General features: G+C 44.4%; 1 protein-coding gene across 1 annotated transcript in view; it reads right to left on the bottom strand.

Moving 5' to 3' along the window:
• The window catches only part of ecel1 (endothelin converting enzyme-like 1), a 102,963-nt gene that overhangs the window by 53,178 nt on the left and 27,497 nt on the right, over positions 1 to 22,288 (bottom strand). Inside the window, exons 3-5 of the mRNA XM_078564561.1 lie at positions 12,854 to 12,964; positions 11,380 to 11,472; positions 11,167 to 11,291 (exon numbers count right to left, since the gene is read on the bottom strand). Of these exons, the coding sequence (XP_078420687.1) occupies positions 11,167 to 11,291; positions 11,380 to 11,472; positions 12,854 to 12,964 (329 nt within the window). The remainder of the gene's footprint in view (positions 1 to 11,166; positions 11,292 to 11,379; positions 11,473 to 12,853; positions 12,965 to 22,288) is intronic.

The raw sequence follows: 22,288 nt of genomic DNA on the forward strand, positions 1-22,288 counted from the left end.
AGCCCTGGGATACTTGATCCTACAGAAGGCTCGCAGTTGGTCTGCCAAGTGCCTGAATGGAACAAGGTGCAGCAAGCCTTCATTAAAAGGGGCGATGTGGGGCTGTCACCGGCTCTCCAGACCCCAGTAACCTCTAAAAGATTCCATCCAATATCTCTGTCTTTAGTCTCCTGCACTGTCCTGCGCAGGATCAATGCAGGTTTTAGGAACAGCATTTTATCTTTCTTCTGAGTACACTACAGCTCTCTGATCTGAACATTGACTTTACTAATTTTGGTGTGTAGCTGTGATCATCCATCTTTATACCACACGCTGGATATGATCGGATGAGTCTATGGATTCCTAGTTGGAAGGAAATAGGAAATAGGAAATAGCATTTACAGTGGAGACTGTTTATCAGAACTCAGTACATGTGAAAGATCTGACCCTGTTGTGATGAATTGTGTTTTTGGACTGGCAGAGCCACAGCATTTCGCCAGGGTTTGCTGTTGAAATTTCAGTTCTGCTTTGTTTGGTGCTCCTTTTTTTCTACTCTTTTTTTCCCATTTTGTTGCCTTCTTGATTCTCTTATTATTTACAATGTTTTGATTCTTTTTGTATTTCTCTATTACCTCACTGATTATCATTTTTATCATCCTACATGTTTCCATTAAGCAATTTGCAAGTTCAAACTGCCTCTGTGATTGGCATATCTGTTAATCGCAACACCCTCGCCTCCCCCTTTTCTCTGTTTTTCTAACCTTTTAGTCTTCGGTTGTGATGAAGTGGTGCGCGCTCTGACCTGCTCATTGTTCCAATATTTGCCAGACTCAGCACATACCTCTGAACAGACCCAAGAAAATCTTCCCTCTGATCTTCCATGTCGGGATTCCTTGCATTGAATATTGAAAGGGATTGACTTCGCTGCTCATCAGTTTGCCTCTTTGCACAGATTTTTACTGTTTGCTGCCTGGAATGTGTGTGTGGGAAGTCAGCAGGTGGTATTTACATGAGGCCCGGAAGTTAAAATACCCAGGGCCTCTTTCTTTCAGAACGGGCGTCTTTTGAGCTGACACCTGGGGCCTGAATTTTCATCTTTGAGGAGGAGTTGAGAAAATTCCAATGTCTGGACCCGCCAACCTATTTACCAGAATAACAGAACACCTGCTCCCCAGAAAAAACATTGATTGACAGCTCAGGATCTCTGTGGTCAATTTTACAATGTTTGTTTACATAAGTCAAGTGCGTTCAAGGGCTGAATTTTTTGTCCCGCGGGCAGGCACGCGCCTGACCTGAGCGGGTGTTAGAGCGGCGCCTGCCACTTATTGACAGGCCACTTAAGGTCTTTAACAATGTAATTGTCTGAAATTTTTCATTGCCCATGCAGTTTTCTGCTCGTCTCATGGACAAAATGGGCAGGTGGCTAGCCGACATTTGCTCAAACCTCATCCAAGGGCGGGATAAAAAGGATCAGCAGCATTGCCAGTGTGAGTAGTGTGCAGTTTTGAAGAGGTTTGCAGCCCATTACTTATTGGTACTTGGCAGCTTCTTCTCTGTTCGGAGCTTCATTTTTAGCATTTCTAGGCCTCATTTCAGGACTCCTTGCTGTCTGCCAGGACCCTGGAGGATTCAGACTCTATGGACCCTTCCAGGTATCAGACAGCCTTCCCTTACCCTGGTAATGGGGATTGTAGCCTCTGCTGGTGGCACCTCCTCTGAGGTGGAAGGGCAGGGCAGAAGGGAGAGGAGGCCATGTATCCCTATGCAGCTCCCAGGGGAGGGACCTGCGGGAGGAGAGGCACAGGCACAGGCACAAGGGGCGCAAGGCCAGCAGGTAGTCCAAGGTGGAAGGGGCCGCAGAAGACACCACTTTCCCTTGGCCAGGGTTTACAACTGGCGATGCAGCTACCTTAATATATCCGAGAGGCAGAGAAGCGTTACAATATGAGCCATGGCTCCACAAAGGTGGTGGTGGAGAGGACCATAAGTCTTCTCAAGATGCGCTTCCGATGCCTGGACCGTTCATGGGGAGCACTAAAATACACTCCAGAGTGGGTATCACTGATAGTGGTAGCATGCTGCGCTCTCCACAATCTGGCATTGGCAAGGGGGGACCCACTGGACGAAGAGGATTTTGACGTAGTTGCACAGGCCACAGATGATAAGTCCAGAAGTGAGTCAGAAGTTGAGCACGGTGAGGAGAACGCTGAGGGTGTGGAAGCAGACCTCGGTAACCTCCAGGGAGGCAGGGACACCAGGGATGCCTTGATCCAACGCTCCTTCAGCTAGGCTACCAAAGATCAGCTTCAACCACATGCCAGAGCTGCCTCCTATATCCTGGATGTCTGAAAGGACCCTTTCATTTGAACACAGAGAACACTCAGTACCTGTGCAATAAAGTTCAGAGCCACTTGCAGCCAGCATTACATACTGCGTACCCTGCACCAATAAAATAAAAAGGTGAAGCATACTCAGGCCATGACGACAAAACCAGATTTATATCATTTTGACAAATACAGACTATTTACATCAACCTCTCTGGTCTTAAGTCCCAGACCAGTATTCATTAACTAAACATAAATGAACATAAAATCACCCGTGACCTATCCCTCTTGTGCTCATGGTGTCTTTAACTTACGCTTGTGAATGTTACATCTAGGTGCTCCACCCTCGGTGGCACCAGCATCGGAGACAGCCTGATGATTCTGCTGTCTTGAAGACCTTGGTGGTCGTCCTCTGGCCAGTGGAGCCCGTGCTGACCCTGCCTGGGAGGGAGTGGCCAGTGCCACGGCTGGCACCTCCCCAGTTGCCCCAGCCTCATCAGATGCCATGGTCACTGGCAGAGGGGCAGAGGAACTGCTGCTGTCATCCGGAGTCCCCTGAGAGGAGCCTGCAGAGACGACAGGCAGCTTGTGCACCAACATAAGGTAGCTAGCTGGGATACTGGGGTGCCTCATCCATCTCTCACACTGATACTGACACTGACCACCTGAGGTCAGTGTCAGTGTGAGGGCTTGCAGGTCCGAGTGGAACCCCAAGAACCCCTCATTCTATCCCTGGAGATGCCTCTCCATGAGAATCGCCACTCTCTCAATGGAGGAGGCAGTGTGCTTGCCCATGACGGTCAACGCAGTGTGCACGCTCTGCGTGGCCTCCTCCATCATGAAGATCATGGCACACATACTCTCATGGATCTCCGCCAGATGCTCCTACACATCTTGCTGGACATCCAGCATCTGCTGATGACTCCAGAAGCTCATCATCAGCCTTGGACTGAGCATCGTCCAGGTCCGCAGTTCTCCTCCAATTGCTGGCACCCTGGGCACTCTCTGTCTCTGCCTGCACCTCAAGTGAGTGTGAAGTGCCCTCACCAATTTACACTGAGGTATTAGCCACCGAACTAATGCCCACCGAGGTGCTGGTGACAGTGATGCCCGGTGATCCTCTGGCGACAGGGGTGGCCCTTTGAGGTCTGCGGATTGGACACCTGCTGGTGAACCTAAGAGGGAGAACAAGGACACGTCATTCAGTTAAAATCATCACACTGCCACTGCGCATGCCAAGCACCCTGGTGAGACAATGGAGATCTGTATCATGGTGCCATCATCTTCCAACGATCAATGGGGATGCCAGATTCGAGGCTCAAATCAATGAGGAGAATGCACCAGAATGGTTGCACAATCCAAGAGTCTCAACTCTGTGCACTGCGCTCTTACTTTCGTTTGGCACCTCGCCTCTCCACGTCTAGTTGCACATGGGGCATGCTGGCTCTCGAGCTCCAAAGCATTTTGCTCGTATCTCGAGAGGATTAGGAGGCTAGTAGGGCCTCTGCCGGTCCGCAACCTTTCTATTTTGTTGTGGGCCGTCTTCTCCTGAAACAACAGAGGAGCATTGATTAGTCCAACCTGTACCTGCAGCCCCATTGCAGCCTGGTGAACCCCAGCTGAGGAGTATCTGGCAGGGCAGTTCCAAGTTGTGGCCCTTGAGCCACAAGACAGTCAGTCCAAGCAGCCAGGGCTCATTGGCCAGCTCTGGTGTGATTGACAGTTGGCACTCAGGCTCTAGAACCCTGAAGCCAGACATTAACACATCTGCACACTGACCCACGCCAACACGGTACTCATCCTTCCTGAGCACAGCAGGTCATTGAAGCGCTTAGGCCACTGCACCCATATGTGCCGCACCACATCATGGCTGCTCACCTGGGCTGCCAACTCCTTCCATGCCCTTTTGGTGAGGTGTGGTGGCCCCCTCCTCCCATCTCTGGGGACAAGGGCGTCCCTCCTGGCAGCCACCTCCTCCAGCAGGACAGCGAGGCACTCATTGGAAAAGCAGGGTGCTGAGTGCTCACCTGACCTGCCCTCCAGCCTGGTGTTTGCTGCTGCACTCGAGTGCATCATCCAAATGGCAGCCAGACGTCCTTCCCTGGCTGTCTTTCTGGGCCTGCTTGGGCCTTCTTTACACTGGCTGCTAGGTCACCATTGGACCCGGCGGCTAACAGGCCCCTGCCCCCGCTCGTCCTTTCCTGGCCAGTGACGAGCTGCGTTTCACACCGGGTGGGCCTTAATTGGTCTGCCAGCGTGAAATCGCGGATGGGGCCCGATTGCAGGCAGCAGTTGTTTTTGCCACCCGCCACGCCCACCCAACAAGGGGAAATTCCAGCCCTAAGTGTTTTTGGTTTTTGAAATTTCAAAGGGCCTGGAAGATTGACACTTTTACTAGCTTGTCCAGACCTTTTTTCAAGCATAGGGAAAAGTGGTCAAAAGATTACATTTTTTTCAAAGCTTATTTTTACATACCCCATTTTGCACTATGATTTTCATTGGTTTTAGAAAGTGTACAGTGGGTCAGTGGGCATGGAAGTGCCAGAAGTTGCTACAGGGGCATGAGGAGCCGGTGTGGGGGGGGGGGGGGGTGGAAGGGCAGAGCTTGGCATAGGGGGCGTGAAGGGGAACCTTTTAAGCTTACCTTTTAAAAGGTCCCCCATGCACACTGGGGCTCACGACTCCTCTAAGGGGCCATGAACCATGACTCTTTCAAAACCTGGCCCGACTCCATGAAAATTGCAAAGGAGTAAGAGATACCTATTTTCACAATGGAGCTGGCCAGGTCGCGAGTGCCAGATGTGGGCTTCTGACAGGAAGCAGCCCGCACCCTTTAAAGGCTCTCCCAAAAATCGCACAGCCCTGGAATGGGGTTGGGAATTCCAGAATTGGGACCCATCTGCAATTTTTAAAGGGCTCCCGAGTCAACTTGACTCGGTGAAAATCAGGCCCTAAACTCACTCACCACAAACTGGTCCCCCAGTTAAAATCGGGCCTACATTTCAACCTCTACATTTTTGTCACTGTAATTTTGGGTTGCTTGGCCACTCCAGCTATGCAGACACTTCCACCAATAATACTTCAAATCCAAAGTCTGCCAACAATCATGGTCAATGTTCATATGTGAATAATGACTAGCCCTGGGCTACTCATAATGAGAAGACAACAGCTTTAGGAAAGCGGGAAAGGGAAATACCATATAAGAAATAAATTGTGCAGAAAAAAAACGGTTACACTAGTGAATCTCAATTGCTACTCTTATCAGAAAGCAGACTATCCTGATCTGAGAAAATTAAGTCATGCAGCATTTACGTAAATGAATCAATCCTTTGGGGTTTGTAACATAATTATTTATTTCTCTGAGTCTTCCCATCACTATTTGAACATCAAGTATTTTTCTGCTAACTAACGCAGGCTTGATATCAATTTACATTAAGGGTAGAATCTTCTGTTCGGCGTGCGGGGGCAGGCCCCGCTCGCTGACGTGTAAAATGACGCGCAATGATGTCGGTCGTGCGTCCCGACATCACCGCGCGTCAATCTGATCCTCGGTTTGGTGGGACGCATCGGAGTCGGCTGCGCGCCCACCAAACTGTCAAAGGCCTATTAAGGCCATTTAAACACAAATTAAAATAATTAACAGAGAGGCCCCAGACCTTCGCATTTATCTTGAAACCTCATCCACAGGCGGGATGAGGTTTCATGAAGTGTTTATAAGTTGAATGAAAGTTTTTATTAAAGTTCATTGACATGTCCCAGCTCATGTGACACTGTCATACAAGGGGACATGTCTTAAAAAAAATTTTTTCTCTTTATTAAAATTTTTAAACATCAAACTAATCTCCCTGAGGCAGCTCTTTGCCTCAGGGAGATTTCTGCGCTTAGAGCGCAGGCCCTGACTCAACCTACTCCCCCAACCCACACAGGGAGCGCTCAGCTTAATTGGCCCGCCCATGCAAAATGGCAGTGTGCAGCCAATCGCAATCGGCTGCGCGCCTGCCCACGCCCGCTCCCGTCTAAGCCCCCCGACTGGGAGAAAATTCTCCCCTAAGTTTCAGTACAGTGACTGAAGTAGTGCTAATGTCAAGTTGCTTTAACTGAATTTATTTTTAATTTGATATTGTCCAGTGCTTCCTTCTTTAGCTGCTTTTAAGTTGAGTTAAAGGCCATGCCAGTACCACCAGCTCCCAATGGACTTACATGGCCAGCAACAACCCAGAGGTAAACCTGCTGGATTCACCCACCACAAACACCAAGTAAAAATAATGGGTCTTCCAACTCACTGGCCTCCATTTATTTAAAAGTTTGCTGTTGCCATTGACAGCTCTCTTAGCTCAAAAAAGGAATGAAATGGGACAGACCTCCTGGCATCGACCAGGCATTGGAAACAACAACAGCAAACTCAGCCCTGTCAACCCTGCAAAGTCCTCCTTATTAACATCTGGGGACTAGTGCCAAAATTGGGAGGGTTATCTCACAGACTAGTCAAGCAACAGCCTGATATAGCCATACTTTTGGAATCATATCTTACAGCTAATGTCTCAGACACCACCATCACCATCCCTGGGTATGTCCTGTCCCACCGGCGAGACAGATCCAGCAGAGCTGGCAGCACAGTGGTACACAGTCAGGAGGGAGTTGCCCTGGGAGTCCTCAACATTGACTCTGGACACCATGAGGTCTCATGGCATCAAGTCAAACATGGGGAAGGAAACCTCCTGCTGATTACCACATGCCGCCCTCCCTCAGCTGATGAATCAGTGCTCCTCCATGTTGAGCACCACTTGGAGGAAAGACTGAGGATGCCAAGGGCACAGAATGTACTCTGGGTGGGGGACTTCAATGTCCATCACCAAGAGTGGCTCGGTAGCACCACTACTGACCGAGCTGGCAGAGTCCTAAAGGACATAGCTGCTAGACTGGGTCTGTGGCAGGTGGTGAGGGGACCAGCAAGAAGGAGAATCTCATCCTCCACAACCTGCCAGCCGCAGATGCATCTGTCCATGAGAGTATTGGTAGGAGTGCCCACCGTACAGTCGCTGTGGAGACGATCCCACCTTCACATTGAGGATACCCTTCATCCTGTTGTGTGGCACTACCACCATGCTAAATGGGATAGATTTTGAACAGGTCTAGCAACTCAAGACTGGGTATCCATTAGGTGCTGTGGGCCATCAGCAGCAGCAGAATTGTACTCGAGCACAATCTGTAAGCTCATGGCCTGGCATATCCCCCACTCTACCATTATCATCAAGCCAGGGGATCAGCCCTGGTTCAATGAAGTGTGCAGAGGGCATGCCAGGAGCAGCACTAGGCATACTTAAAATGAGGTGTCAACCTGGTGAAGGTGTAACACAGGACTACTTGCATGCCAAATAGCATAATCAGCAAGTGATAGGCAGAGCTAAGCGGTCCCACAACCAACGGATCAGATCTAAGCTCTGCAGTCCTACCACATCCAGTCGTGAATGGTGGTGGACAATTGAACAACTCACTGGACGAGGAGGCTCCACAAATAACCCCATCCTCAATGATTGGGGAGCCCAGCACATCAGTGCAAAAGATAAAGGCCGAAGCATTTGCTACAGTCTTCAGCCAGAAGCGCCAAATGGATGATCCATCTCTGCCTCCCCATCTTCACAGATGCCAGTCTTCAGCCAATTCGAATCACTCCACGTGATATTAAGAAACAGCTGAAGGCACTGGAAACTGCAAAGGCTATGGGCCCTGACAACATTCTGGCAATAGTACTGAAGACTTGTGCTCCAGAAGTTGCCGCACTCCTAGCCAAGCTGTTTCAGTACAGCTAGTACACTGGCATCTACCTGGCTAAGTGGAAAATTCCCCAGGTATGTCCTGTGCACAAAAAGCTGGACAAATCCAACCTGGCCAATTACCACCCCATCAGCCTACACTCCATCATCAGCAAAGTATTGGAAGGGGTCATCAACAGTGCTATCAAACGGCACTTGTTTAACAATAACCTGCTCACTGATGCCCAGTTTGGGATCCGCCAGGGCCACTCAACTCCTGACCTCATTACAGCCTTGGTTTAAGCATGGACAAAAGAGTTGAACTCCCGAGGTGAGGTGAGAGTAACTGCCTTTGACATCAAGGCCCTACTTGATCGAGTATGGCATCAAGGAGCCCTAGTAAAACTGGAATCAATGGGTATCAGAGGGAAAACTTTTCACTGGTTGGAGTTGTACTTAGCACAAAGGAAGATGGTTGTGGTTGTTGGAAGTCAGTCATCTCAGCTCCAGGGCATCATTGCAAGAGTTCCTCAGGGTAGTGTCCTCGGCCCAACCACCTTCAGCTACTTCATCAATGAGCTTCCATCCATCATAAGGTCAGAAGTGGAGATGTTTGCTGATGATTGCACAATGTTGAGCACCATTCACGACTCCTCAGATACTGAAGCAGTCCATGCCCAAATGCAACAAGACTCGGACAATATCCAGGCTTGGGCTGACAAGTGGCAAATAACATTCATGCCACACAAGTACCAGGCAAGAGAGAATCTAACCATTGTCTTTTGATGTTCAATGGCACTATCATCATTGAATCCCCTACAATCAACATCCTGGGGGTTACCATTGACCAGAAACTGAACTGGACTAGCAATACAAATACTGTGGATACAAGAGCAGGTCAGAGGCTAGGAATCCTGCGATGAGTAACTCACCTCCTGACTCCCCAAAGCATGTCCACCATCTACAAGGCACAAGTCAGGAGTGTGATGGAATACTTCCCACTTGCCCGGATGAGTACAGCTCCCACAAGAAGCTTGACACTGTCCAGGACAAAGCAGCCCACTTGATTGGCACCACATCCATAAACATTCACTCCCACCACCATTGACACACAGTAGCAGCAGTGTGTACCATCTACAAGATGCACTGCACAAATTCACCAAGGCTCCTTAGGCGGCATCTTTCAAACTCACGACCATTACCACCTAGAAGGACAAAGGCAGCAGATAGATGGGAACACCACGACCTGGAAGTTCCCCTCCAAGTTACTCACCATCCTGACTTGGAAATATCTCGCCGTTCCTTCACTGTTGCCAGGTCAAAATCCTGGAACTGCCTTCCTAACAGCACTGTGGGTGCACCTACACCACATGGACTGCAGCGGTTCAAGAAGGCAGCTCACCATCAACATCTCAAGGGTAATTAGAGATGGGCAATAAATGCTGGCCCAGCCAGAGAAGCCCACATCCCGTGAATGAATAAAAAATAAAGCTGCTTTAACCTGAATCTTCACTCAATAAAATCAATTTTTGTCTCTTTCCTCTAGTAGCTCATTGTAGGCCAGCTTTGTCCAGGCCGAGGAGACCAGCGAAATAGCTCTCTTCTAACTCTCTCTGTAGCATTCTAGGGAACATAAATTTATGATCATTACAAAGAGAAACAAACGAACAGGAATGATTGATTGAATCTTTTCCTGCTGTGATTCCAAAGATGGCAAGTTTGAAGGAATGAGACTGAAGCACAGAAATGAGATGTGTCTTTTAGAGTTGTAACTTTAGGAAAATGTCTGCACCCTGTTTATTGTCTAGAATTTAATTGAATTCTTTCTTTAATGACTTATCTGAGCAAAGAAAAAGTCACTTATTTGAAATGGGTATATAACTGCTGGTAGAATGTTTACTTTATATCAAACAGGTATTAAACTTTATATCCTAACAGATATTAACATTTTTATGGCTTCTAGATTGTCTTAGCTGATCTAATGGAACAGCCCAACATTATGCAGTGATGCAACCATAGAAAATGAAACAAAACAGCATACAAAATCATAGTTTTATTATATGTAATCAAATCAATAGTGATCACAGGAGATGTGAAGTCTATAGCTCACACCATGCTTAGGGGAGACAGGGAGATTTCTAAAATTATAACCCAGGGTTTTTCTCCAGTCATTCTCCAGGGCTGTAGAGGCTGGGTCATTAAGTGTATCCAGGGCGGAGATAGACAGATTTTTAATCAGTAAGGGAATCAAGGGTTATGGGGAAAAGGCAGGAAAGTGGAGTTGAGGATGATCTCATTGAATGGCAGAGCAGACACGGTGGGCCGAATGGCCTATGTCTGCTCCTACGTCTTATGGTCTTATGGTCATTCTTAACACTGCATCTAATTTGAGAATATCCTCCATGTGCTGCTGTCCTGGTTTTGTACTTGGATTAAAGCAGCCAGTTCTTTAAATATGTTTCTATAAATATATAAATGTTTTGAAACTGAAGACTCAGAGAGCTAACATAAAGGTTCAGTTCCCCAAGTTAACATTGCTAAAATCTGTAGTGTTATTCCAACATAGGAATCCGTGCTGCCATTAATTGTTAACCCTGGTTTACTTTGAAGTGCAGTGGAAGGAGGAAGACTATTCATCTACAGTAGTCTGCACCCTTGTAGCCTAAAGGCACCTTCTTGTACACTTCCCGCTAGTTGTGTCTAAGGATATTATATACAAAATATAGGGAAGGCTTGTAGCCTATTTATTTAATATTGTAATATCAAACAATAAGCCCTAATTTCAGAATGGTTGCATAATTATTCAGCATTTATCACTATCTACAGGAAATATTCAATGGAATCCTGTGGTATAATCTACATATTCCATTTGGAAGGATGGCCCACCTATATAGCTCAATATTTATCAGGTTCCCATTAATAGGCTAATTTTGTATTCCACTTCCTATGAAGTATCTGCTCTATTTCTTAAACCTATTAAATACACAATTTCTATGAATTATAGTACCATAATTATCAACTAAACATAGATGAGGGAATATTAAGAAATCGATTCAATAAAATAACTTTGCAGCAAGTTAAAAATATTGAATAGTCTTGATACATTTTACCTCGGAGAAGTCTTTGATATGAGTTCCGAAACTCTCTGCATGTAATCAGTAGCAAGCACTACAATTTCTTCATCCTCTGAAAGGTTATCATGAAATATTCTGTCCAGTAAACGCTTCCACTGAACCTGTGGAATGAAAAAGGATGGTACTTACATTCACAATTGTCGGTGAGAAGATTAACTCTACAATAATTTTTTCAATAAAGCTACTCACAGTTGGTGCAATGTGCTGCAACTCTCTCAAAGTGATTTTGTTGTACATGGTATTGATGTCTCTTCTTAGAGTATCCGATTCAGAAATTGTTATCTTTAGTCATTTTTTTAAGGAAAATATATATGAGATATTTCCATAAAATGCACTGTTGCAACAAATAGTTTCCTTAAATTGACCTGTTACTCACATAATCAACAATAAAGAAAACACAAACACAAATCATTATTGGTTGGTTGTACTATTGATCTCTGCTGGATACTGACAAAGGCAGAAACCACAGTGGTGGACTCTTTGGCTACTTTCTCAATCAGATTGGACTTTTTGCAATCCAAGTTCAATGTCAATATGTGGCCACTTCCACTGGGCCTTGTGTAGGAAACAATGTCAAAGCAAAAGTACAAGATAACAAGATATGTGGGCTGTCGTCCCAACACTCGCCATTCTCTTGTGATTTCTCCAATTCGTGGAAGTTTTAATGCTTGCAATTCACAATGAAATGTAACCAAATACATTACATGGATGCACTTTCCAATCACATCTTCGGGGAAACTTGCGATGACACTGCCACAGTGTGTTGGATAACCTCTTGGTGCACTGCACACTTTCATGTGATGTACGTTTTTGTCCAAATTCTTCCCATTATTTATTGTAATCAAACTCTGTTGATTTATGTTAGTTGTCTTCAAGCAAGTGTTTATTGATAATGGTCTTTCGCTAAATCACCCCGAAAACAGGGAGACCTCAGATGATTTAGAATTTATGAAATAGACCTTGAAATTAGAATTATACTGAGGAGGCCATGCAGCCCATAATGTCTGTGCTCGCTCTTTCAAAGAGCTCTTCAATTAGTCCCACTCCCCTGCTTTTTCCCCATAGCCCTGCAATTTTTTACATTTCAAATACTTATCCAATTCTCTTTTGAAAGCTACTATGGAATCTGATTCCACCACCCTTTCAGGTGGGGCATGCCAAATTGGCAAATAAGATTATAAAAATGCTGTACTGTATTCTTAATGGTGGCTTTGCTGCTGTATATTAGCTTATCATTTCATGGCTACATTTGTGGACCTCTGGCCATTTTACCTACTGTACATTTTCTTTTTCACTGGTCCCATCATAATAATTTAACTGTATTTTACTGATCTTTCAAAAACTATCTGTTATGATATCCTGTGTTCATGTTGAACCAAAATTGGCGCTCAATCACACTGTGGTAATGTCAAGGACACTGAAGTAAATATTGATCAATGCGAGAATTCCATAACCTAATGCCCAACACTATTCGGTAATATCTATTGCATCCTAGAATTGACAATGTACATTATTTATAGCCTACTTTTATGGTATTCCATTTGCCTTCTCTTATGAATAACAATTATGACTGTAATTAGGAGTAAAAGAGGAATAATCAATTTAAAATTGATTTATGTCAAAGCCTTACAGTAAGTCACAGCCAGTTTGTTGTTTTACTTACATTTGCCAATTGCATCTCTAACTGTAATATCTCTTCCGTCTTCTTTTTGGCATCATCTCCCCCGAGGAGACTTATTAATTTTTCCATCAGATCTTTGTATGCTACCAAAATCTGTTCAATAAAATTGTGTGCCATTAATGGATAAGATACCAATAAATTGTTGTAGTTTTTTTTAAACTGAGCATTTTTCTTTTCCTCATGAGCTTTGTGACTCCTTCATGTCAGAATGAACTCTGAAATTACCTTGTTCCTAGAGCAGGTTTTCAAGATTTATAGTTTTTTTTTTGTTCTATAGGGTTCTCCGACTTGGTTTTAAAATGATTCTACTACTAACAAAAAATATAAGCACTGATTCACTATCACAAATGCAAATAGACAACAGGAAAATGAAAGAGATTTTACAGCATCAACTTGTGGCACTGTAGTTGCTGAATAATTTAAGTCTCTTCCTTACATTTTGGGGATTTTTCAAATAACAAATAAGCATCAAGTATTTATATAAGCATTATATAAGCATTTATATAAGTATTATGTTTTCCACAAAAATCAAGTCTTTTTTAAGCATGAATGTAATAAATGCCATCATCTGGAAAAAGTAGCCAGAAACATTAGCCATATTTAAAAAAAAGAGGGATTCATATTTTGTGCAGTGGAGTTGACCAAATCTGGCGTCCTTACTTAAGGAGGGATATACTTGCATTGGAGGCAGTTCAGAGAAGGTTCACTTGGTTGATTCCTGGGATGAAGGGGTTGTCTTACAAAGAAAGGTTGAGCAGGTTGAGCCTATACTCGCTTGAGTTTAGAAGCACGAGTGGCGGTTTTATTGAAACACATAAGATTTTAAGGGGACTTGGCAGGGTAGATGCTGAGAGGATGCTTTCTCAGGGAAAACGAGAACTAAAGGGCACAGTTTCAGAATAGGGGGTCTCCCAGTTAAAAGAGAGATGGGGGAATATCTTCTCTCAAAGGGTCATTAATCTTTGAAATTCTCTACCCCAGACAACAGTGGTGACTGGGTCATTGACTGTATCCAAATTGGACAGATTTTTAATCTACAAGTAAGTCAGGGGGGTTGATTGGGGGTTGGTGGTGGCAGGCAGGAAAGTGCCGGTGAGGCCACAATCAGATCAGCCATGATCTTACTGAATGGCGGAGCAGGCTCATTGGGCTGAATAACGGGCTCCTGCTCCTGTTTCTTATGTTCTTATTTAGTTGCCCAACGAACTGTCAACACTGGCACTGGAAATTGAAACCAAAGTTTTTTCTTTAAAACAGAAATGATGTGAGCCTGCTTTGTTAATGGTTGATTGTATATGTTCTAAGTGAAAGAAGTCAGGATATTCTAGAGATGCTTTTATATTTTCTCAAGAGCTTCAGGGCCTGATATTCAAACAGGAGGCTTGCAATTACAATGCATTGCACTCCTTCGGTTTAGCTAGCGCCACCTCTTGTAAGGAAGACCTACTAGAAGTCGAAGACTCATGCTTGCCATTCAGTGAATTAGGGCCTGTGCTTCTTAATTTTAACCAGAGATCAGACAGCAGCTGGCAAAACACAGCACAAAGTGCGTCTCCGCTGTCACCTGAACAATAAAAGCAGTTACTTACATCTATAAGTGCGGCTGACTTTGCAAATTTGCAATCAGTTGTACTTCTTTCATAGAAGTAGCTTTAATCCAGTTCTCAGTCAGACAACAGCACAAATGTATCCATAATTTAAATTAATTGCGAGTTTCGCCTCAGGAAGTTAGAAACAGGAGAGCAATTGGACAGGTACAAAATCTTACAGCCCATAAAGACAATGACCTCAATTTTTCAATACGGGGAGCGGCGAAGTCACTGATGTGCCTCGGGACCCTGCGGAGTTCCTGATGGGCGGCACTTATGTGGGAAGTTTAAACTTCGGGATGCCGGTTTTACCCAGCCCAGATTCCCTACAACAGTGGAATGAGGCGCCATATCCACCCAGACTTGGACTGTTTACCCTGTACTTACCTTGGACTTAGAGCTTTTCCTAGCAGGTGTAAAGGAGCGCAGCTCTAAGTAAATCAGCGGGAGTGTCAAAGCACTCAGGCCCCATGGCAATCCCGGTAATGCCCAACCCCTCCCGACAATGTTCACCCCCCGGGAATGCTCATCCCAATCCTGAGAATGTTCACACCCCACTCCCGACAATGCCGTCAGGCCGATGTTGGGAGAGTCGGGGGCGAGTGAGCAATGAGCACCGTTAGGGGTGAGTCGGTGGGGCTGAGAGAGGGGAGGTGAGGGAGGGACGGTGAATAATGTCAGAGATGGAGGGGGATGAGCATTGTTGAGGGGTGAGGGAGGGGCTGAGCACTGTTGAGGGGTGAGGGAGGGGCTGAGCACTGTTGAGGGGTGAGGGAGGGGCTGAGCATTGTTGAGGGGTGAGGGAGGGGCTGAGCATTGTTGAGGGGTGAGGTAGGGGCTGAGCACTGTTGGGGTGAGGGAGGGGGCTGAGCATTGTTGAGGGGTGAGGGAGGGGCTGAGCACTGTTGAGGGGTGAGGGAGGGGCTGAGCATTGTTGAGGGGTGAGGGAGGGGCTGAGCATTGTTGAGGGGTGAGGGAGGGGCTGAGCACTGTTGAGGGGTGAGGGAGGGGCTGAGCACTGTTGAGGGGTGAGGGAGGGGCTGAGCATTGTTGAGGGGTGAGGGAGGGACTGAGCACTGTTGGGGGTGAGGGAGGGGCTGAGCACTGTTGAGGGGTGAGGGAGGGGCTGAGCACTGTTGGGGGGTGAGGGAGGGGCTGAGCACTGTTGGGGGGTGAGGGAGGGGCTGAGCACTGTTGAGGGGTGAGGGAGGGGCTGAGCACTGTTGGGGGTGAGGGAGGGGCTGAGCACTGTTGAGGGGTGAGGGAGGGGCTGAGCACTGTTGAGGGGTGAGGGAGGGGCTGAGCACTGTTGGGGGTGAGGGAGGGGCTGAGCACTGTTGAGGGGTGAGGGAGGGGCTGAGCACTGTTGAGGGGTGAGGGAGGGACTGAGCACTGTTGAGGGGTGAGGGAGGGGCTGAGCACTGTTGAGGGGTGAGGGAGGGGCTGAGCACTGTTGGGGGTGAGGGAGGGGCTGAGCACTGTTGAGGGGTGAGGGAGGGACTGAGCACTGTTGGGGGTGAGGGAGGGGCTGAGCACTGTTGAGGGGTGAGGGAGGGGCTGAGCACTGTTGAGGGGTGAGGGAGGGGCTGAGCACTGTTGGGGGTGAGGGAGGGGCTGAGCACTGTTGAGGGGTGAGGGAGGGGCTGAGCACTGTTGAGGGGTGAGGGAGGGGCTGAGCATTGTTGGGGGTGAGGGAGGGGCTGAGCACTGTTGGGGGTGAGGGAGGGGCTGAGCACTGTTGAGGGGTGAGGGAGGGACTGAGCATTGTTGAGGGGTGAGGAAGAGTAAGCACTGACAGGGGTTGAGGGGATGAACATTGTCGGGGGATAAGAGGGGGCGAGCACTGTTGGGGATGAGGATGGAGGGCTGAATATTGTGCACACATATCACCACCCTCCACCCCTCCCACCAACCCCCCATGACAGTCAGGGTGGGGGAGGCTGTGCAGTTTTGGAGATTGACAGGTCCATTTAAACAGTGTAAGTCAATTAACTGAAGACACACCTTCAGGGAGGTGTCTTCAGGTCATAATTCGCTGGAATTACACTTGCCACTTGGTCTCCGGACTCTGTCACTGGATTCAAACTGGAGCCAGGACCGGGGAGTGTAAAAGACTCCAGTGTAAAGTGGGCAGTTTAAATAGGTCAGTGATGGGCATATCCACTCCGCTGCTCACCAGAAGATCTGGGCCAATAGGTCTGATTTTCCTTTATTTTGCTCCTGGGAAGTGCTCAGTTTCTTGATCAGATTGGTGGCTAAAGGAAAGGGAAGAAAACAAGATATGGGAACATAGCACAAATATGAGATTAGCTCGTGGAGGATAAATACTTACATGGGCTTTTTTGGGACATATAACCTGCTTATTTCTTGTAATTTCTGTATAATTCTAAGTTATTCTGTGATCCAGGGATATAGGAATTAGGAGCAGGAGTAGGCCATTCAGCCCTTTGAGCCAATCCTGCCAGATCATGGCTGATCTGGTTGTGGTCTCAGCTCCATTTTCCTGTCTGTACCCCATAACCTTCAACTCTTTTGTCTATAAAAAATCTGTCAAACTCTGCTTGGAATAAATTCAATGACCCAGCCTCCACTGCTATCTGGGGAAGAGAATTCACATACTAATGACCATCAGAGAAAAAAAATTCTCCTCACCTCAGATTAAAAGAGACACCTCAATAAGATCGCCTCTCATTCTTCTAAACTCTGCTGTGTATAGGCCCAATCTGTTCAACATTTCTTCATAACACAATACCCTAATGCAATTTTATCTTTTTTCAAATAAGGAGACCAGATGTGGTCTCACCAAGGCCCTGTACAGCTGCCCTATTTTTATATTCCATTCCCCTTCCAATAAACACCAACATTCCATTTGTCTTTCTAATCACTTGCTGTACCTGTGTACTAACTTTTTGTGATTCATGTACCAGGACACCCAGATCCCTCTGTACCACTGGGTTCTGCACTTTCTCTCAATTTAAATAATATGCTGCTTTTCTATTCTTCCTGTCAAAGTGGACAAGTTCACATTTTCCCACATTATACTCCATCTGCCAAATTTTTGTCCACTCACTTAACCCATTTATGTCCCTTTGCAGAATCTATCTCCTCTTGAAAATTTACTTTCCTACCTATCTTGGTGTCATTGGCAAATTTAATTACCTTACATTTGGTCCTTTCATACAAGTCATTGATATCGATTGTAAATAGTTGAGGCCCCAGCACAGATCCCTGTGGCACTCCACTAGTTACAATTTGGCAACCCAAAAAAGACCCATTTATCCCTACTCTCTGCTTCCTGTTAGTTAACCAAACCTTTATGCATGCTAATATGTTATCCCCTACACCATGGTACACCTTATTAAATGCCTTTTGGAATTTCAAATACACCAAATCTACAGGTTCCCCTTTATCTACTTTGCTTGTTGCTTCCTCCAAAAACTCTAAAAAAATTAGTTAAACATGATTTTCTTTCCCAAAGCATTTCACAATGTTGACTCTGCCTGATCACATTATGATTTTCTAAGTATCCTGTCATAACCTCCTTAATAATGAATTCTAACAATTTCCCTACAAAAGAAGTTAGGCTAACTGGCCTATAATTTCCAGATTGCTGTCTCCCTCCTTTCTTGAATAAAGGATTAGCTATTTTCCAACCTGCTGGGACCCTTCCAGAATCTAATAAGTTTTGGAAGATTATAACCAATATACCTACTATCTCTGCAGCCACTTCCTTTAAGACCCTAGGATGCAGGCCATTTGGTCTTGGGGATTTGTCAGCCTTTAAGTTTAATAGTTTTCCCAACACCTTTTCCTTGGTGATGGTGATTGTTTTAAGTTCCTCCCTCCCATTTACCTCTTGACATTCAAGTATCTTTGGGAAGTTTTCTAAGTGTTCTATAGTGAAGACAGACACAAAATACCCGTTTAATGCTTCCTCCATTTCCTTGTTTTCCATTATAATTTCCTCAGACTCTCCCTAGAGGACCAACACTCATGTTTAGTTGCTTTTTTCCTATTTAAATACTTATAGAAAAACTTACTATCTGTTTTTTATATTACTAGCTAGCTTTCGCTCATTCTCTACTTTCTCCTTTTTTTAAGTCACTCTTTGCTGGTTCTTAAAATCTGACCAATCTTCTGATTTTTGCAGATTTGTACAGTGTTCCTTTCAATTTGATACTACCCTTAACTTCCTTATTTAGCCATGGATGATACATCCTTCTCAAAGAACCTTTCTTTCTCACCGGGATAAATCTTTGCTGAGAGTTATTACATATCTCCTTAAAGGCCTGCCGCTGCTCTCGACTGTCCTATCTTTTAACCTAGTTTCCCAATTCACTTTATCTAGCTCTGCCTTCAAACCATTATAATTACCTTTATTTAAGCTTAAAATCCCATTCTTAGATCCATACTTCTTCCTTCAAACTGAATGTGAAATTCTATCATGTTATGATCACTGTCATGTAGAGGTGCCTTTACCATAAGATTATTGATTAATCCAGTCTCATTGCTCATTACCAGGCCTAAAAGAGCCTGCTGTCTGGTTGGCTATAGAACACACTGCTCTAAGAAACTGCCCCGAATATACTCTGTGAAATTATGTTCCAGGCTACCTTTGCCAATCTGATTTGTCCAATCTACATTTAGATTAACGTCACTCGTGATTATTGTGGTACCTTTCTTACACACCCTAGATATTTCTTCCTGTATATTTTGTCCTACTGTTTGGGGTGGAGGGGAGCTAGAAACTACTCCCAGAAGTGACTTCTTACCTTTACTATTTCTTATCTATCTGTACCCAAATGGATTCTGCATTTTGATCTTGAGAGCCAAGGTCATCTCTCATTATTGTACTAATGACATCCTTAATTAACAGAGCTACCCCACCACCTTTTCCTAGTTTCCCATCTTTTTGAAATGCCAAATATCCTTAAATTTTCAGATCTCAGCCTTGGTCACCCTGCAACCATATCCCTGTAATGCTATCAGGTTATACATATTTATTTCTATCTGTGCTAGCAATTCACCCATTTTATTACAAATTCAGATACAGAGCTTTTACCTTTGTCTTTTTACCATTTTTGTAATCTCTGGCTTTATCTGATGGTGCACTCTTAAATTCATATTCTGTTTCTTCCTGCCACACTCATTACCCAAATCACTACTCTGCTGTCGTACTTCGTTATTTCCTTTTACTTTGATTTACTATATCTCCTCTCGCATGATCTCCTCCGCTCACTATTTAATAGTAAAGGTAAGAAGTCACTTCTGGGAGTAGTTTCTCGCCTCCCCCCCCCACCCCCACCCCACCCCACCCCCCCGCCCCAACAGTAGTTACACTGTAGTTGAACCTTTGAGGTTCTGCTTTCTTATTTAGCTCCTAGTTCATAATCCCCAAGCAGAACCTCTTTCCTATTCCTATCTATATCATTGGTACCCACATAAACCACAAGAACTGGATCCTCTCCCTCCCATCTCTGTCTCTTAAGCATGGCTTTGGCCTTCACAATGTCCAGTTTGGCTGTGACAACTTACCGACAGTATGCAAATAAGGCCCAAGTCTCAAAATGACTTAGCTCGCATGCCAGTAACAATGGGAAAGAGGTTCATGTTCTGCCATTGACTTCCAAATTAAAATCAGCCATTTTATGTTTTCAACCTCTATCTCCCCAAAACTCTGCATGATCCAATTATATTTTGCAAATTATTCTTCTAATGGAGCTGAAAATATCATTCAATTTTAATAGTTTACTTAAGCATTATGATAACCTTTTGAAGCCCTATACTGAGGTTAACCCACATATTTAAAATTCTGTTTATCGATGGATCACTGTCAGAGACTAATGTAGTTCTCACTACTCACAGGATTAGAAGGTACATCCCAAACTATAGCGGAGTTCAGCCTTCTTCAAGAAACATATATATAAAGCACCTATGGGGCATACCCCAAACCAAGCAAGTGATGTTTGTCTTATCCCATGCATTGGATAGCCTGGGGCCTGTGCTTGGAGTCTCAGTTAGTGCACCCTTCCCCCAAATAGCGAAATCACCCCTCAGAACCAAGAAGGAAAAAAACAGTAAAACTGGGAATAAAGAACACTGGTCCAAGCTGGTCTTGTATACCTTAAAATGGAGCACCAGTAAAACTGGGAAATAAGAGTACTGGTCCGAACTGTTTTTTTCTTCTGGGAAGAACACCAAACATCAACATCACACTAAAGGCAGACAAAGACAACAACTGCACAGAACATTTCTTAACTAGTCATTGCAACAAACTCATGGCAAGTAGCTTGGGAAATTATTGCCTGAACAAACCTATTTTAACTACCTAAGTGAATTGTTGGGAATATAAAAAGAATATTATAATATATAATATTATAACCAATATTTTAATTTGACAGCAAAATTCATTAGAACACAAGGACATGGGAACAAGAGGAGGTTATCTGATTCCAGGTTCATATTCTTTTAATGAAGAGAGCACAAGCATTTAAATTTATTCCATTACAAAAATGATTAAGGTGGATATGACTCAATTTTCTTAAATAATCAAAGAAATAGGTAAGTTGATTAAGAGAGCTACTTTATGTAAAGTAGTGTATACTGGTCCAAGCTGGTCTTGTATGCCTTAAAATGGAGCACCAGTAAAACTGGGAAATAAGAGTACTGGTCCGAATTGTTTTTTTCTTCTGGGAAGAACACCAAACATCAACATCACACTAAAGGCAGACAAAGACAACAACTGCACAAAACATTTCTTAACTAGTCATTGCAACAAACTCATGGAAAGTAGCTTGGGAAATTAGTCAAACCAGTCAATTCTCTCCATGATCCAGGTCCTTTCTCAAAATCTGATGGTATCCGTTTCTTCCAAAAATAAATAATTTACCTACCTCTCAGTCAAAACCCCCTTATCTACTGAATCAAAAATGAATATGATTACCTCCCGAGTGTGTCAGCAGAGAATTTACCACAAGTGGTGGCACACTATTGCATAAATCAATGACTAGGTTAATGATCATGTTCTCTAATTATTCTGTTGTACTTTTACATAAAGTAGCTCTCTTAATCAACTTATCTATTTCTTTGATTATTTAAGAAAATTGAGTCATATCCACCTTAATCATTTTTGTAATGGAATAAATTTAAATGCTTGTGCTCTCATCATTAAAAGAATATGAACCTGGAATCATTTTGCTGCATTTCTTTGAATCCATTCTACTGCCTCAAAATCATCTTTATGTATGGTAATCATACCTTGATGTAATACTCTTATGTGGCTTTTCTGATGCTTTATAAAATGTCAGAATCACTCCCTTAGATTTATATTCTAGGAATCTGCTTGGATAACAGGTCATATTATTTTTCTTTGCAGCTAGTGTCATACATTTTGCATCGATATCTGTCAACCCACATTTTTAAAATATGAAATGTCATTTATATTCTGAACAGCTTAAGTTTCAAGATTGAACTCTGCGACTCTGCTGATCACAGCTGTCCAATTATAATTACTACCATTGATCTAACTTTGGTTTCCAATTATGAAGTCAATTTATTATCCAATTTACAACATCCTCCTTTATCATAAGAGCTTTCATTTTAGACACAAGTCTCTTTTGAGATACTTTATCAATTGCCTTCTGAAAATCTAGATTTATTAATTCCCATCCGCCAATTCTGTTACTTCCTATCCTGGTTCTTCAGCTAATTGCAATGAAGTGAGATTGCCACATGCATCCTACATTAATAGGTCAATTTCAATGTTAATTCTTAAATTAATTTGCCTGTTCTAGACTGTGAGGCACTGAATGCCCTTGAAGGAAGAAAA

The sequence above is a fragment of the Cetorhinus maximus genome, chromosome 19 (genome assembly GCF_964194155.1).
Source record: "Cetorhinus maximus chromosome 19, sCetMax3.hap1.1, whole genome shotgun sequence".
Lineage (NCBI taxonomy): Eukaryota > Metazoa > Chordata > Chondrichthyes > Lamniformes > Cetorhinidae > Cetorhinus > Cetorhinus maximus.